Genomic DNA, 16162 nt, shown 5'->3' on the forward strand with positions numbered 1-16162 from the left:
GATTTCTCATAAGGGACGAGAGCTAGAGACCTATCCGGTTCTTGAAATGTTGCTGCATCAACACGGTTAACTTTGTGGAGCTTCCGTTGGACCAGAACTGATGAGAAACATCAGTGTGTACATCATTTTACTAAAGTGAAATGAATTGCTGGGGAATGAAATTATAGTTTGGGGAGGACTGGAAGTGCTTCAGAATTCACTATAAGCAAGGCAACATTAGAAAATGTATGAATCATGAGTTTTATTCATTGCTTGTGAACCACTGACTCATCAAATATAAGGGTATAATTGGAACACTGCTTCATTCTTCAATTGGTTTTGTATTTTCTCATTTCCTGTGATATCATTAGATTTAATATGAAATCATCACAACCCAGGCACACACCCAGTACCACTTACAGTATTTGTTGTTCCACTTTATGCCCCCTGCTGGTAGTGACTCATTGCCACTATGCTGCATCATTTACAGTAATCACTGTGACCAGCCAAGCTCTGACTCTAACATGTGTTTCTCACACTTAAAGTGGCAGTAGGTAGTATATTTTTGGCATCAATGGGCAACATTTCCATTATAACCTTTCAGCATATTGTAATTCAAGTGTTCTGGGAGATAAGTAGACTTCTGCACCTCCTATCGCTCTGTTTTCAGGCTTTAAAAATATCTAGTTTGTGATGGGAGACTTTGGCCAATCACAGGTCATTTCAGAGAGAGTGTTCCTATTGGCTGTGCTCCGGCTGGTGGGCGGTGCTTGGTATTTCTTCAACAGATCTCAACATGGCTGCCGGGTCACAAACTTTGGTAGTGCCATGATATCACTAATACATCTCTTTCCCCATCCACCCTTATGAACAGTCACCATATTTATATGGTACCAAAAATACAGCAAGTTTTTCACATCATTAAATCCTCTTAAACATGATGTGTAAACTGTCTTTGCACACTAAGGATACTGACATCTCTTCTCAAAAAGCTTGAAGTCATCATCCAAAATCCTGTGAGAGTAGCTTCACTTTACTTAAAATGTATATAGTATAGATAGTTCACTTGACTATGATGGACTCCAGCCAGCTCAGCACCTCCCGAAGTCCCTGTCCAGAGTGGGCACTGAGTTCCAGTGTTGTGATTGGCTGAGTAGCAGATGCAATGATGTCATCCATTCTGAACAGCGACCTTATCTCTATGAGACTCATGGTGCAGGGCATGTCCCTGGAAAAGGGTGGAAAGAAAAACAAAAATTAGAAAATACACAATAGCATGAATGGTTTCCACCAAGAGACAGATTTATGATATTGGATACATATTGTGTTCAACCTGCTGACACTGACATCTTGCAGGTATGGCAAATGAATGTAGGGATCGATGTGTATGTGAGTGTCACCTCTTGTTGAACAGAATAAGCACAGAGGCACTGTGCAGAGGCTCAGCAGAGAGTACTGACAGCAGCTGGATACAGGAGGAGGATATCTGAGCAATGTTGGCCGAGTCCACCATGAACTATGAGAAAACAGAGAAAGAAACATTCAGTCCAATAATGCTAACAGTCTCTTGTCAACTGTTAATAGATGCAGCATGTATACAAAGAACATACAATGACAGAGGAGCAGTCTTTGAAGTAACTCGGCCATATGGGGCCCATGCAGCCTCCCAGCTCTCTCACTGTCACCTTCTTCCTCTTCAATGTCAGGTCTGTCAGGTTGGTTCCTACCTGTGGAGGTTTAAAGAGATTGGAGGCATTACATGCCGGCAAACGTATCAAAAGCATAATTAAAACTACCTTTCAATATTACTTACTGTAGGCAAAGTAGAAGGAGGTTCCCCCAGTTCACCTAATCCATGCAAACTGAGCTGTACACAAAATATGTAAGGAAAAATATCCACTGGGAGGTGACTTTTATCACGTTTATCAGCTCCATAGAAAAAAAAAGTTGAATATTATATATTTGGCTAGTTATGAAAGTGGAATTTTTTAGTAAACGTTTAACACAATGTGAAATATTGTTACTACACTAGCTCATCAGGCTACAAACAGACATAACTATTTTTAAAACGTCTAAAATACAGATACTATTTCCAAATGAGAAATGCAAATCAAATGTTTGCATTGCTTTCATACACTGTATCCACCTCATTTACATAATACTGTACTCTGTCAAGAGAAGTTGTTTGAGATCTCTTTTAAAAAACAGAAGTGAAACAGTTGTCATTACTGCATTCACTTTTTTTAATCCCTTACCTCCCCAGGAAAATGAGTGGGTGACTGGGTGATGTTTTATTCCCAGCAGAGGCTGCAAGCTAAACATGGTGGAGAAGTCTTATGGAGACAGAGAGGCCAGAGAACTATGGGCCAAGCTACATCCTGTATCCTGTATTTTTCTTTAGTATCATGTCACTTGTTCACCTCATATGCATGTATACACATATTGTTTTGTTACTGCATGTATACTCAAACTGCTGCAAAATAACATGAAAGTATTGATCGATATCGGCGGAGAAAGGCTATATTTATTACTTTACCATATAACGCTAGTATATGTTGCTTATATATGTATTAACTTGAATACTTAGCTATCTAGTTACTACTATCTAACTACTACACTAGCTCATCAGGCTAAATTACCTAGTTAGCTACACAACATGTTCTATTTAACGTCCAGTACTACTTTTTATCAAATTCTAGTCTAAACATTCAGCTGGGCAACAAAAAGGATATTTTGTAGACGTTTCAGCAACAACGTTTTTCCGACGCCGGTCGCTCCAAGAAGAAGACAAATATCATTTCTGCTCATGTCGGTTTTTCCAGCAGAAGCATAGCGATGCTACTAGTGCTAACCACGTGGCCGATGTAGCTTCATCGGGCACCATGGCGACGCTCACGTGACCGTGATACGACGCTGTGATAGGACGAAGCAGTAGTTCAAGTCTTGTTTCTGATTGGTTACCATTCCACCCCGTGTACATATACCGGAAGAAAAACAAGATTTTTTTTAAATTTTTTTTTTATTGAAGAAAATTAATTTACAAACATTAAGGCATTGTAATCTAAACTCAATACTTTTAACATACAAGGCCCAATTGGATAGGAAAGATAACTTAAATTATAAAAAGTAATATAATAAAAATAAAAGAGGGTAGAAAATAATTCAAGGAACAAAAAAGAAAAATCCATAAATAAATAAATAATAATAAGACTGCACTCTTCCATAGTTGCTCTAGGGGTCATCATCATATATGTTCAGTTCTTCATAAGCACATACTTGAATTTGTGCAAATAACATTTTCCAAGAATGAGAATGTTATTCACCAGAAAGTCATCTTTGTTGATGTCCATGACAAGACCATAAACAATGTCCTTTTGGGAAAAGCCAGTCATGTATATCAAGCCATAAAGCTCTAGAATAGATACAATGAAAAAAATAAATGATCAGTACTTTTAGTATCATCACAAAATACACAGTTATTGGCTTCAATTTGAAATCGTTGTTGCAACAAATCACTGGATGGATACACTCCATTTCATATTTTAAAATGGATTTCTTTTGCTTTGGGAGTTATGGGGAATTTTAGATATTTAGTTCGTAACATGTGAATAATTTCTTTCTGATAGATTTGTGAAAGAGCGGGTAATGTTGCAAGGCTCTTTTTATTTTTTTTATTATATATATATATTTATATATATAAATATATATATATATTATATATATATTTATATATACCTGAAGCTTTAGATACTTCAGGTTACATGATATTAAAGATAATATATATCTATATATACATATACATATATACACATGTATATATACACATACATATATATATATTTATATGTACGTACATATATATACATGATATTAAAGACTACATACATACATACATACATACATACATACATATATATATATATATATATATATTGTCTTTAATATCATGTAACCTGAAGTATCTGAAGCCCTGATGTTACACACTCCGGTACAGTAGGTGGCGGGATGCACATATACATGTTGGTTTGCGATCCACCTTTAAATCAGAGAAGAAGAAGAAGATCCGAGTCTGTTGTTGTCAAAAACGCCCCCTAAACTTCGGGCACCGTCAACTGCGTTGTCAGCACTAACAACAGTATAATTCCTCTACCCTTGGTTGTGCTAAATAACCATGGAGGCTAAGTTAAAGAGAGAGTTGGGGACCGTTATGCTGAAGTCAACCGGTCACTCAGCAGGTGGATGTATCAGCGAGGGCCAGAGTTATGATACTGACTCTGGGACAGTGTTTGTGAAGAAAAATCACAAGAGCGAGGTATTTTACCATCACTCTTTAATCATTATAGTGACGTATAGTTAGTTGATGTCTGGTTTACCATATGTGCTATAGCTACACTACACCTTCTGAAAGCCAGACATATAGGAGGAGGCTATTTGATTGGCACTGAACTTTGTGCAAGATCTGTGCTACTGCACTGCTCACCACTGCTGGTTACTCGCGTCACCATGACTGCAAGCTTTGTATAGAATACCTGTGTGTTATAAGATAAGATATTCCTTTATTAGTCCCGCAGTGGGGACATTTGCAGTGTACAGCAGCAAAGGGGATAGTGCAAAAAACAAGATGCATCAGCTAACGCAGTAAAAAAGTGAAACAAAATATGAACCATTTCAATAGAAGGAAGTATAAAAATAGGAGCAGTATATACAGTATTGACAATAAACAGGCTATTAAAAAAAATTGCACAAGTGGAAAATGATATTGCACAGTGAGAATGAATTGAGGAGCTCTCCAGTGCTGAGATGGTGTCCTGCATGGGGTGGGAGTCATTCTCCATCATGGAGGCCAGATGAAGATAGAGCTTATGGTTGTATGCAAAAACAAATCCTACAGTTAAGTTAGATAAATGGTGTGCTATCATTAACTGTGTAAAAGAAAGTCTATGGAAAGCAAGAAATGTATGGGTTATGAGAAAGTATTGTGTCCCACATAAATTGTTGTGAGATCTATGTTGAACATCTTCAATGACTATATGTTAAAAGATAAGTCAACAACAGAAAACAAAAGGAAACGGTCATTGTGGAAAGTTCCTAAAACTCCATTGTTCTTGATAATGTATAGTCTGTATAATCTGTTTGGTGGGAAATATTAATTATGAAAGATTGCTATGGAATTTTAATGGGAACCTGAATCCCTACATGTAATCATGTGTTGAGTAATTGTATGTGTTCTTGATGTTAACCCTGCACTGGACTTAATAAACGTCTAAAAATAGAAAATTGAATTGCACTGCTCACCATGCTCAAATCTTTTGTTTTTTGTTTGATTCAGGCCAAATTGATGTTTGATGGGGAGATGGCCAGTTTGGAAGCCATTTTAAAGACAGAGACGGTTAAAGTCCCCAAGCCTGTGAAGGTGATTGAGCTTGACACAGGAGGATGTGTATTTGTGATGGAACATCTGGACATGACAGGTCTTAACAAGTAAGAGCTCTCTCATACAATTTGTTTAGTAGCCTACTATATGTATCAGTATAGGCAACATGAAAATATAGTAGTGAAAGTTTGTTGACAAAATACTTTATTTCCAAATCCAATGTGTAGGTACTCAAAGCACCTAGGAGAGCAGCTGGCAGATATGCATCTTCACAACAAGAGACTGTTGGAAAAATTCAATAAAGAGCAGCAGACAGTGGGTAATTCCCCTTAACCTCACTTTCATACATGCAAATAGACAAATGCCCTAAAACAAATTTCATCCTCTCACAGTTAACTGTCAAAATTTGAAATGAGAGTGTATTGCTGATTAAGATTTACTACATAATACACATTATTTGACTGTGCACAGGGAAAGGAGCTGGACAATCGGAGCTGGCTGCTGTTGAAAAATTTGGCTTCAATGTACCTACATGCTGCGGATATATACCACAGGTAAAAAAACTTATTGTATTACATTTGTAGTACATGTAAGTGTGACACAGTAGTTCTTTAATTGTGCATATAATAAAATAAAACAAAAGAGAAGAGATATACAATAACATGAATAAATGCACATGTGGTATATAAACCCTGAGGGCTTGTATAAGGAACCCACCTCACATTGAAACTAAAGACAGCTGTATTACAATTTACAAACAGACACCAATATTTTTAAAACATCTAAAATACAGATTTCCAAATGAGAAATGCAAATCAAATGTTTGCATTCCCTTCATACACTGTATCCTCCTCATTTACATAATACTGTACTCTGTCAAGAGAAGTTGTTTGAGATCTCTTTTAAAAAAACAGAAATGAAACAGTGGTCATTACTGCATTAATTTTTTTCCCTTACCTCCCCAGGAAAACGAGTGGCAGGATGACTGGGTGATGTTTTATTCCCAGCAGAGGCTGCAGTACCAGCTAAACATGGTGGAGAAGTCTTATGGAGACAGAGAGGCCAGAGAACTATGGGCCAAGCTACAGGTGCACCCTCCCTTTTACCCCATCAGAAACAAATCACACATCTTTATGATTGTATCAATAATCTGACCATTTTACATATTGTGTTATTTTCAGCTGAAGATCCCTCAGTTTTTCACAGATTTGGAGATTGTCCCTGCTCTCCTCCATGGAGACTTGTGGAGCGGCAACGTGGCACAGTGCGCAGAAGGCCCAGTCATCTTTGACCCAGCCTCCTACTATGGTCATTCAGAGTCTGAGCTGAGTATTTCAGGGATGTTCGGTGCCCTCAACAGCTCTTTTTACTCAGCTTACCACGAAAAGATTCCTCAAGCACCGGGCTTTGCAAAGAGAACCAAGCTTTACCAACTCTTCCACTATCTGAATCACTGGAACCACTTTGGTGGTGGCTACAGGGGCTCTTCGATAAGTACAATGAAGAACCTACTGAAATAATGGCACTCACATCCACTAGTAAGCTTCACAGTCTTAAGCCAAGTATTATGTATATATTAACAGCTGCTAATTTGACCAAAGATAGTGTGACGAGTTGTTGAAGAGACTAAACATAACATTCTAACATTGTAATGTCTGTTATATTGAGTAGGCGATACAGAAGCAACATAACAAAAATAATTCTGCCCTTCCTGCTTCCAAAATGTGAAAAACAGAATCCACATCTTTCAATCTTAAATTGTATGTTTGATCAAGGATATATAAGAATTTTTAAATTCTGTATTTTCTACACTGACTTGTGTGTAGTGAATTGTACTGCTGTGCAAAGGACACCTGATTTTCCCATTGAATGCAATACTTTATCTACATAATGATAGCCCAACTGTTGATGTCATGCAGACTAAAATACTACATCTACAAAATGTTGCTGTATTTGAATGAATCTTTGCATTATTTAATATCCACTGCTTAGCCAACAATAAATCCTATGATGAACCAAAGTGTTTGTCCTGACCTGCTGTGTTTGTTATCCATCTGGTATGAAAACAGTAGTGAATCAAACTGTAAAACCTCCATCATTATAAAGAACTCTCCACCCCTCTTTACTGACTGCTTGACCCTCTGCCACCAGAATGAACAACAGCTTCTTCTCCCGGGCTGCTGTACACCCCGCCTCCCAGCACTCACATGCAACTTAGTAACATGATTCAGGGCTGTCAATCGTTTAAAATATTGAATCACGATTAATCGCATGATTGTCAATGATTAATTGCACATCTTTTATCTGTTCAAAATGTATAAGAAGTACACATGGACCCAAGCTGTTGCCTAGCAACGCGATTCTGTTGCAATTTCTTCGAAATGAACGTTTAAGACAGAGGATAAATACAGGCATATTCAGGCCGACAGTATGAGGAAAATAAAGTTTTTTTTTAACATTACAGCATGTAAACATGTTCTAGTAGAAACACAAAATACAAGTATGAACCTGAAAATGAGTATAATATGGGACCTTTAAATCCAAATATGCCATAGATCTCTTTATATTACTTGAATGTTATGACCCTAAACCAACAAATGTCTTAATCTTTTTTTTTGTATGTATTATATATATATATATTATCATATTAAACAAATTATACAACAAATCAAATGTAAGTAAAGGAAAAGACAATTGGAATAAACAATTGGAATACATTTGAGATGTCTAAACAATCTAATAGTTTTCTTCTTTTTTATTATTATTCACAAGATGAATTTACAAATAATAAGGCAATCGTTTTTATCCTCAAAACGGAGCAGATATCACATTAGACAATAAAAATAAAATAAAATGTAAGCGGAATAAATCATTAAAAACCATGACAAAAATAAAACAAAGTTACAAAAAAAATAATATATATGAAATAATACATATATCTATTTTTTTTAGTTTAGACTGCGAAATATATTTGCAATTTTTTTTGTAATGAAAAATCTGAACACGTTTATGTAACTACAGTCTTGAACTCTCTAAATAAAGTATGGAAAAAAATTATGAAGAAAAAGAAGAAGAAGAAAAATTCATCTTGAGAATAATAATAAAAAAGAAGAAAACTATTAGACTTTGTAGACATTTCAAATGTATTCCAATTGTCTTTTCCTTTACTTACATGTTATTTGTTGTACAATTTGTTTTATATGATAATATATATATTATATATATATATATAATTATTTTTATACTGCGAAATACATTTGCAATTTTTTTTGTAATGAAAAATCTTAACACGTTTATGTAACTACAGTCGTGAACTCTCTAAATAAAGTGTGAAAAAAAATTCTAAAGAAGAAGAAGAAAAATGCATCTCTAGAATAATAATAAAAAAGAAGAAAACTATTAGATTGTGTAGACATTTCAAATTTATTCCAATTGTCTTTTCCTTTACTTATGTTATTTGTTGCACTTTTTTTAATGATAATATATATATATATATATATATATATATATATATATATATATATCAAATTATTTTTATACTGCGAAATACATTTACTATTTTTTTTGTAATGAAAAATCTGAACACGTTTATGTAACTACTGTTTTGAACTCTCTAAATAAAGTATGGGAAAAAAAATAATGACGCAGCAGCAGAAGAAGAAGAGTTGTGACCTTTGAGCCTTCTCGCTCACCGTACTTGGGCGCGACGCAAACACAAAGCATCAAACTGCTCCATCACATCACAACACAGATTTCAATTAGCTCGGTTTGACTCAGCTTAAAACCAATCTCAGTTTGCGTGCTGTCATTTTACACGTCCATACCTTCTTGACCAAGTTCGTGTCGCAGCTCTAAGTTTAATACATTCCGTCGTTCCGTAAGACTTTAATTGTTTTATTCCACATTCCTTCCTTTTTGCTAGATGCTAATGCTAGCTGGTTCATCATTCAGACGCTAACGTTAGCCTCTTCAACAGAGACCCTCTGTAGGTACTGGAGACGTCTGTCAGCATGGCCTTGTCGGAGACAGAGAATGGGAGTCCCGCATGTGAACGAGGTGAAGCTATAGTTCAGACATGTGTGTTGGGAGGCTTCAGTGAGAGCAGCGACACCAGAGCTCTCCTCACCAGCCTGCCAGAGGTCCACGGACACCTGGAGACCAGCGAGTCCACCACACAGACGTTCTTAGGTGAGACAGGCATCATCCATACAGCAACATACATCTATTATCATCAGTACACAGAGGTTCTTAGGTGAGACAGGCATCATCCATACAGCAACATACATCTATTATCATCAGTACACAGAGGTTCTTAGGTGAGACAGGCATCCATCACCTTCATTCATCAACATACATCTATTATTATCAGTACACAGACGTTCTTAGGTGAGACAGGCATCATCCATACAGCAACATACATCTATTATCATCAGTACACAGAGGTTCTTAGGTGAGACAGGCATCCATCACCTTCATTCATCAACATACATCTATTATCATCAGTACACAGACGTTCTTAGGTGAGACAGGCATCATCCATACAGCAACATACATCTATTATCATCAGTACACAGAGGTTCTTAGGTGAGACAGGCATCATCCATACAGCAACATACATCTATTATCATCAGTACACAGAGGTTCTTAGGTGAGACAGGCATCCATCACCTTCATTCATCAACATACATCTATTATCATCAGTACACAGACGTTCTTAGGTGAGACAGGCATCATCCATACAGCAACATACATCTATTATCATCAGTACACAGACGTTCTTAGGTGAGACAGGCATCATCCATACATCAACATACATCTATTATCATCAGTGCTTAGTAAGCAATTCATCACATAATCAATCAATTCATCACATCATCAGTAATTAATTTATATTTCTGTATATGACACAGATTAAAGGTAATAATTATAGTTAGAATAATTATAAATAATAAGACTTATAGTTAGACAAATTTAGGAAAATTTAATTAGAGTATATGTTTGGCTCAATAATGAAGCTGGTTAATAATTAATAATTGACTTATGGAGAAAGGGTGGGATTAAATAAGTTTATACTTCTTCTCACTCCTTTTCGAATATATATGTAAATCGAGGCATCAAGTGCTTTTCATTGTATGTAAATACTACTTGTTTCTGACTGTCCACTTGTTGGTATGATCATTCTTTTTCTTTATTTTTTATTTTCTTCATTTTTTTGTATTCTACATGTTCGAAATAAATTTTGAAATGAAATGAAAAAAAATCTCACTGTTCATTTCCTCCCACAGTGATAATGAACAGATATCAAGAGCAGCCTCATCTTCTGGACCCTCACCTAGGTACTTTATCTTTAAATTCAGTCTGTATTAGTACTGTAGTTCATTTTGGAGAATGTATATATGTGATTAAATGATTCAATTTTGTTTTAGAATGGATGATGAACATTATACTGGAGTTTGTGAGGAGTGAGAAGTCTCCTCCTTCATTGGTTCATTTGGGATTTAAGTTTCTCTACATCATCTGTAAGGTCAGTCAAAAACAGTACTCACTGTACATTAGCTGTGTTTTGTCTGCTATGTCAGTGAAAACCCACTAGACTGCCATACACGGAGTAAACCCTGGAACACATAATAATAACTCCCGCTCCTTGATATTTCTCAACGTACTACGCCATGACCCCCCTCGACATGCCACACTATGACCCTCCTAATGACACCTTATGACGTACTACACCATGACCCCCTTCAACTTGGATACCACGACTTTTTATTTGACTTTTTTTTTTACATACTATACTATACTATACTATACTATACTATACTATACAATATTGTCCTCTCCTGACAAAGGTCACATCTCACAAACAGACAACAGTTCATCAACATCAACAACTGCACCTGCTCCCCTGCTCCTCTGTCCCAAGGCGTCCCGCAGGGTTCTGTGCTTGGTCCTTTCCTTTACATTCTGTGTGGGCTAATTCAGTAATCCTGATTTGTGAAGTAGTCCCCAGGGTGTTTATATTTATATATTTGTTTTCCTGGGCAGGTCAGAGGCTATAAAATCTTCATGCAGCTTTTTCCCCATGAGGTGGCGGATGTGCAGCCAGTTCTGGACCTGTTGTCCAGACAGGATCCCAAAGACTCTGAGGTGAGACTGGTATTACTCCTCAAGGGCAAACTAGGGATGCAGCGATCCAACTTTTTCAGTCCCGATACCGATAGCGATACCTGGGCTTTGGGTATCGGATCGGTAATAAGCTGTATGCCTCACTGTGGGGAAGTCCCTGGGATCATTCTTTAATGTGTCAGGCAACATCAGATTTGACTTAAACATTGCTTTCCTAACTTTGTAAAACAAATAAATACGTAGATATAAATTAAATAATAAGTCGTACACCAGCAAATTGGTAAAAAATCTTCAGAATTAACAGGAATTACAATTCAAGTGTAAACCGTTTTAATGCAGCAACAAATTGGTCAAAACTTAAAGAAGAATTAAAATTACAGTCTATTATGTATGTAGAATATAAACATAAAATCGAACTGAATAGATCGGCTCCATTGTCACCGATAGCCGATGCAGCTGTTTGAATCAGTATCGCACACTTCACATTTACACCTCAGTACATCTCTGTGCACTCGGACAGGTTTACACATATAATACTTTTGTTGTTAGCTTTATCAAACATTAAACAATAGTATGTTTTACCATCTACTCATTCCAGACTTGGGAAACTCGCTACATGTTGTTGTTGTGGCTGTCCATGACCTGCCTTATACCCTTTGACCTTTATCGTCTGGATGGTCATCTGGAGTCAGACGGCGGCAAGGCCAGAGAGCCCACCATGGACCGTATTCTAGCTATTGCAAAGGCAAGTTAAGTATATGTTATAATCTTGATTCTGTTTTGCTGTTTTGTGTAAGAGAGATTGGTCTGTATGTTTAGGTCTCGCTGCCCATTATGGCTTGGCTCTGTTATCAGGATTTGTGGATCCTCAAAAATATCTGAATAAACTGTCTAAATGTTATGTATGACACACAGTAACTTATAACAAAGCACCCTCTGCTGTTTCAGAGTATATGATATATCCATACTTACAGCAACAAAAGAAACAAATCATCAATATGACTCCATTCTCTATTGAAACTGATGTAATCGATTAAGAAGAGAATCCAGAAGTTTAATATCTGAACTGAATTGTATTCAGCCCCAGTAATTTTTGTGGATCTACTCCAATGTTAAAGAATGTAATAATGTTTTACAGTCATGTTATCATACAGTGTGTGTAACAGATTTTTTTTTTTTCCAGTCTTATCTACTCGTCAGTGACAGTCCTAGGGATGCTGCATCTGTCTTGGTATCAAAGTAAGTGCACGAACACTGTACAAGTAATTACGTAGTATTTTCATTTTGTGGTTGTCTGTGGTCTTAAAAAGCATTAAATTTGATTTGCACATAACCCTCTTGTGCATGCTGCGTGATGATAATCTTCAACTCGGATAAACTAATGTAATCATCCACCTTCATGTTTTATTGTACTGAATGTATGTAATGGCCATGAAGTGTATATAAGCTGCCTCTGAACACCCTATTATACTCTATTATGTAAAGACGGAAAGTAATCTATAAAAGTATGGCAACTCGCAGTGAACACAAAATACAATCTAGATAAAGTTAGTAACTGTAATTAGTTTTCCAGCCAGTAGAGGGCAAGGTTGTGCTTTGACTGCCTTTACTGGTGTCTGCATTTGTTTATCCACATGAAACCTTTTGTTGCTTTCTTGTACGTGACTGTACAGGTTCATGACACGCCCTGATGTGATACAAAAGCGCCTCGGAGACTTCTTGGACTGGAGCCTGACCACTATATCCCAGACCGATGACCAGTCAACGAGAGACATTATGTTGCTGGATGGTGCCCTGCAGTCTCTGGTAAACACACTGATCACACTCAAACCTGTAGTGTTGCGTGCACGCCTCTCTGTGTATGTGTAAAGCAGGTGTAATCTGTGTGCACTGTAGTATTAAAACCTGCAGAGAATAGCTTACAAGAGCCGACATGACTGGTATGTCTCACACAATACCCAATGTGGTTTTGGCAGGTGTGTAATGCACCTGCTGCGTGTGTGGGATCTGCTGTTTCAAGCGATTTATGTCAGTTTAATCCACTGCTTTAAGCTAAACGGTTTTTCATCAAATGAGAACAGCACTGAGGGTAATTAGTTCCAGTGAAATCCACTTTTCCACATTAAGCCAGTTCTCACTGTAAACCTTTATCAATGATGGAGGAGGGTATTTTTCAAATCACTCCCTGTCAGCTAAGGTAATGTAATGCAGCCCTCAAGCAAGTGCATAACACTCATATCATTGGCACATAAACTTGCATAACATGTTTAGAAAGCGTCTCTTTGTACTTAATGCCTGTGATGTGAACCTTGCTCCAGCCTATATGGTGCTTAGGGCGTTCAAAACTGTCTCTGTGTGTTCAGTCAATAAGCCTACAGGACCCTTACTTGCACGTTCTTTTGGGTGTAGATTGAGGGTAGAGTGCTGCAAAGAATCAAGATGTAAGGACAAAAATAAATTGTCAAGATATTAGCAAGTATGAATTTGGATTATGAGAGTAGTTTTTCAGTTTGTTAGCGCAATAAGAAATGTGTGATGCCTTCCCAAATATTACTGCTATCATGTTTCCTCTGCAATATCTTAGATTGATTTGATCTTATTTATGTCTCCTAGGCGAAGCTTTTCAAACATGGAAAACGAGATGACCTCCTGCAGTATGGTACGTAATCAATCTCCATGTGGAGGTCAAAGCAAAAACAGAATTTCTTAGTTATTGAAGCATACGATTGTCACATTCGTAGTCTTTGTTCAGTTGCTGTTGCCTGTGGTAACAGAATTATTTGTGTTCACAAATCGTTATCTAAATGTGTGATGCCGGAGGGGAGATATTTGAATGCAGACATTAGGTGATATTTCCCTTTAGAAAGACAAACAAAAGAGCTTTTCCCACACTTGAATATGATCTATGATTTCCTTTGACATGTTATCCAATCTATTTTTCTGACTACATATGTCACATTCTGCAGAGACAGTCTAGTCGTAGCTGACATGTGAGCCTCTTCTATAGTTGTTGTTGGTGTACCTGTGATATGCAAACAAACACACTATGTCAATATTTAAATCTTTGAATTGTCAACATAGTGAGAATTTTTCCCACAAAAAGGCACATTTTTCTTAGCCTCTAGCCAGATACCTCCAAAAATACCTATATTCCTGTATTTATTTATCAATGTATTCAATATAATGGTATTAAAACAGGTTACAATGGCATCTTCATTTGTTTCCCAGCTCCTACAATTATGCAGTGTCTGGAGAAGAAGCATCTATCAGAGAGCAGCCAGGCCATGCTGAGGAAGCTCGGTGTCAAACTAACCCAGAGGCTCGGCCTCACCTTCCTGAAGCCACGTTTGGCAGCATGGAGGTCAGACATAAAACCAGCTAATTATATTAAATGTTGTAAAAACTAATCAATGTGTGTTTGCAGAAAACTTTGTTGGATCTAAAATGTGTGTAGCATCGATGTAATACAGGGTTAATACCATAGAAATAGAATTAGGAGTAGAACGGACATTCCCATTCAAATCAACGTAGCAGGATGGCCAGAGTAATGGCCATTTTTATGTGCACTGTTTCCATAGCGACCGTTGCTGGGAGCAGGTTAACTTCTATATAAACTAAGCCGACTTGCGGCAAGTCGCGGACTCACTGATGTGAGGTTTTGCGACTAAACGAGCAGTGGAGTAGTAACGTTACGAGGCACAGAGAAAATGTAAATGAGTCAAATTGAACAACTTTATGCTTCATCCACACACTCTTGTCACATTGTCACAAGCACATTGCTGTCGCCAGATGAGTGACAGTGGCTTTGGTGCTGCACTGCAATTATGGCTCCCCGTTCAGTTGGGAATTGCTTAACATCAGGTCATTTCCAGCTAGTTTTTCATAGTGAGTATTCTCACATGTGTCACAACACACTTTATGTCCTTAGTGAGATGTGGCTGGATCAGAGCCGAGTGCCATAAAAGATTTATATATATATGTTTTTCAGGTACCAGAGAGGCAACCGCTCCCTAGCAGCAAACCTTTCCATGTCCCAATCTACTGCAGTCGCTACCGCTGCAACTCCTGAAGTGGAGACACAAGAATTGGAGGAGGACTATGACATTCCTGAGGAAGTGGAGACCGTCATTGGTCAGTTTCAGCCCCTCCACTCCATTTAAAACGTTTGTTATTGTAATAACTCTGTTCAGGAAATCTGATTTGCATGTTACTTTACAGAATATCTGCTGGTGGGACTGAAAGATAAGGAAACAATTGTGCGCTGGTCTGCAGCAAAGGGGTAACTGTTACATATGTCACCTAACAAGTCATCCATGTTGCTACTTGTCTTTGGTGTTCTTTAAGTCAAAGACAGCTCCTCTGAAAGAGTTCATGTGTTACAATAATCATCTGCTCTATTTAACCCTTCAGCATTGGGAGGGTGACTGGGAGGCTTCCCAAGGAACTGGCAGATGAGGTGGTTGGATCAGTGCTGGACTGCTTCAGGTAGGTGAACGCTGAGGGAATATTGACTCTCCATCAGTCACGCTATGCCAATTATCATTTCTTCTGTCTGGGTTTCTTTCACAACAATGACCGGCTCGCTGTACATTATCCCTTACTTAGTTCTGATAGTAAGTTAGTTCAATTTGCCTTAATATTGTCAACATACGATCAGATGTTCTATGTTTTGACCTGTGTGTATTG

At 37.4% G+C, this 16162-nt stretch overlaps 3 protein-coding genes across 4 annotated transcripts in view; 2 read left to right on the forward strand and 1 right to left on the reverse strand.

The window, feature by feature from the left end:
• Positions 1–226: 226 nt before the first annotated feature.
• Positions 227–2869, reverse strand: arl16 (ADP-ribosylation factor-like 16). The gene is made up of 5 exons (XM_074656492.1): positions 2711–2869; positions 1793–1847; positions 1590–1706; positions 1380–1495; positions 227–1207 (listed from the first exon to the last, which is right to left on the reverse strand). Exons 1-5 carry the CDS (start codon positions 2785–2787, stop codon positions 1042–1044), a joined length of 531 nt encoding a protein of 176 aa, XP_074512593.1. The 5' UTR covers positions 2788–2869; the 3' UTR covers positions 227–1041.
• A 1172-nt stretch (positions 2870–4041) lies between these two features.
• Positions 4042–7366, forward strand: fn3krp (fructosamine 3 kinase related protein). The gene is made up of 6 exons (XM_074656493.1): positions 4042–4291; positions 5309–5460; positions 5581–5672; positions 5825–5907; positions 6319–6441; positions 6535–7366. Exons 1-6 carry the CDS (start codon positions 4151–4153, stop codon positions 6871–6873), a joined length of 930 nt encoding a protein of 309 aa, XP_074512594.1. The 5' UTR covers positions 4042–4150; the 3' UTR covers positions 6874–7366.
• A 1677-nt stretch (positions 7367–9043) lies between these two features.
• tbcd (tubulin folding cofactor D) overlaps positions 9044–16162 on the forward strand; it is a 31373-nt gene continuing 24254 nt past the window's right edge. Inside the window, exons 1-13 of one of the 2 annotated variants that reach the window (XM_074656494.1) lie at positions 9044–9230; positions 9343–9541; positions 10639–10689; positions 10780–10877; positions 11396–11497; positions 12075–12221; positions 12660–12715; positions 13150–13282; positions 14090–14135; positions 14705–14837; positions 15465–15607; positions 15695–15755; positions 15887–15961. In XM_074656494.1, coding sequence (XP_074512595.1) covers positions 9364–9541; positions 10639–10689; positions 10780–10877; positions 11396–11497; positions 12075–12221; positions 12660–12715; positions 13150–13282; positions 14090–14135; positions 14705–14837; positions 15465–15607; positions 15695–15755; positions 15887–15961 — 1223 coding nt within the window. In that variant the 5' untranslated portion in view covers positions 9044–9230; positions 9343–9363. Of the gene's footprint in view, positions 9231–9342; positions 9542–9991; positions 10002–10638; positions 10690–10779; positions 10878–11395; positions 11498–12074; positions 12222–12659; positions 12716–13149; positions 13283–14089; positions 14136–14704; positions 14838–15464; positions 15608–15694; positions 15756–15886; positions 15962–16162 lie in introns of those variants that run through there. The other variant, XM_074656495.1, reaches the window with a different exon arrangement.

This window comes from Sebastes fasciatus, chromosome 13 (genome assembly GCF_043250625.1).
Source record: "Sebastes fasciatus isolate fSebFas1 chromosome 13, fSebFas1.pri, whole genome shotgun sequence".
Taxonomy (NCBI): Eukaryota; Metazoa; Chordata; class Actinopteri; order Perciformes; family Sebastidae; genus Sebastes; species Sebastes fasciatus.

Excerpts from the sequence above, each read along its gene's own strand:
- arl16 (XM_074656492.1), bottom strand. The coding sequence starts at position 2,787 with ATGAGCAGAAATGATATTTGTCTTCTTCTTGGAGCGACCGGCGTCGGA. Across the intron at positions 1,707-1,792 it reads CTCCTTCTACTTTGCCTACA|GTAGGAACCAACCTGACAGA; the intron begins GTAAGTAATATT and ends AAACCTCCACAG. Across the intron at positions 1,496-1,589 it reads AAGACTGCTCCTCTGTCATT|TTCATGGTGGACTCGGCCAA; the intron begins GTATGTTCTTTG and ends GTTTTCTCATAG.
- fn3krp (XM_074656493.1), top strand. The coding sequence starts at position 4,151 with ATGGAGGCTAAGTTAAAGAGAGAGTTGGGGACCGTTATGCTGAAGTCA. Across the intron at positions 4,292-5,308 it reads AGAAAAATCACAAGAGCGAG|GCCAAATTGATGTTTGATGG; the intron begins GTATTTTACCAT and ends TGTTTGATTCAG. Across the intron at positions 5,461-5,580 it reads GACATGACAGGTCTTAACAA|GTACTCAAAGCACCTAGGAG; the intron begins GTAAGAGCTCTC and ends TCCAATGTGTAG.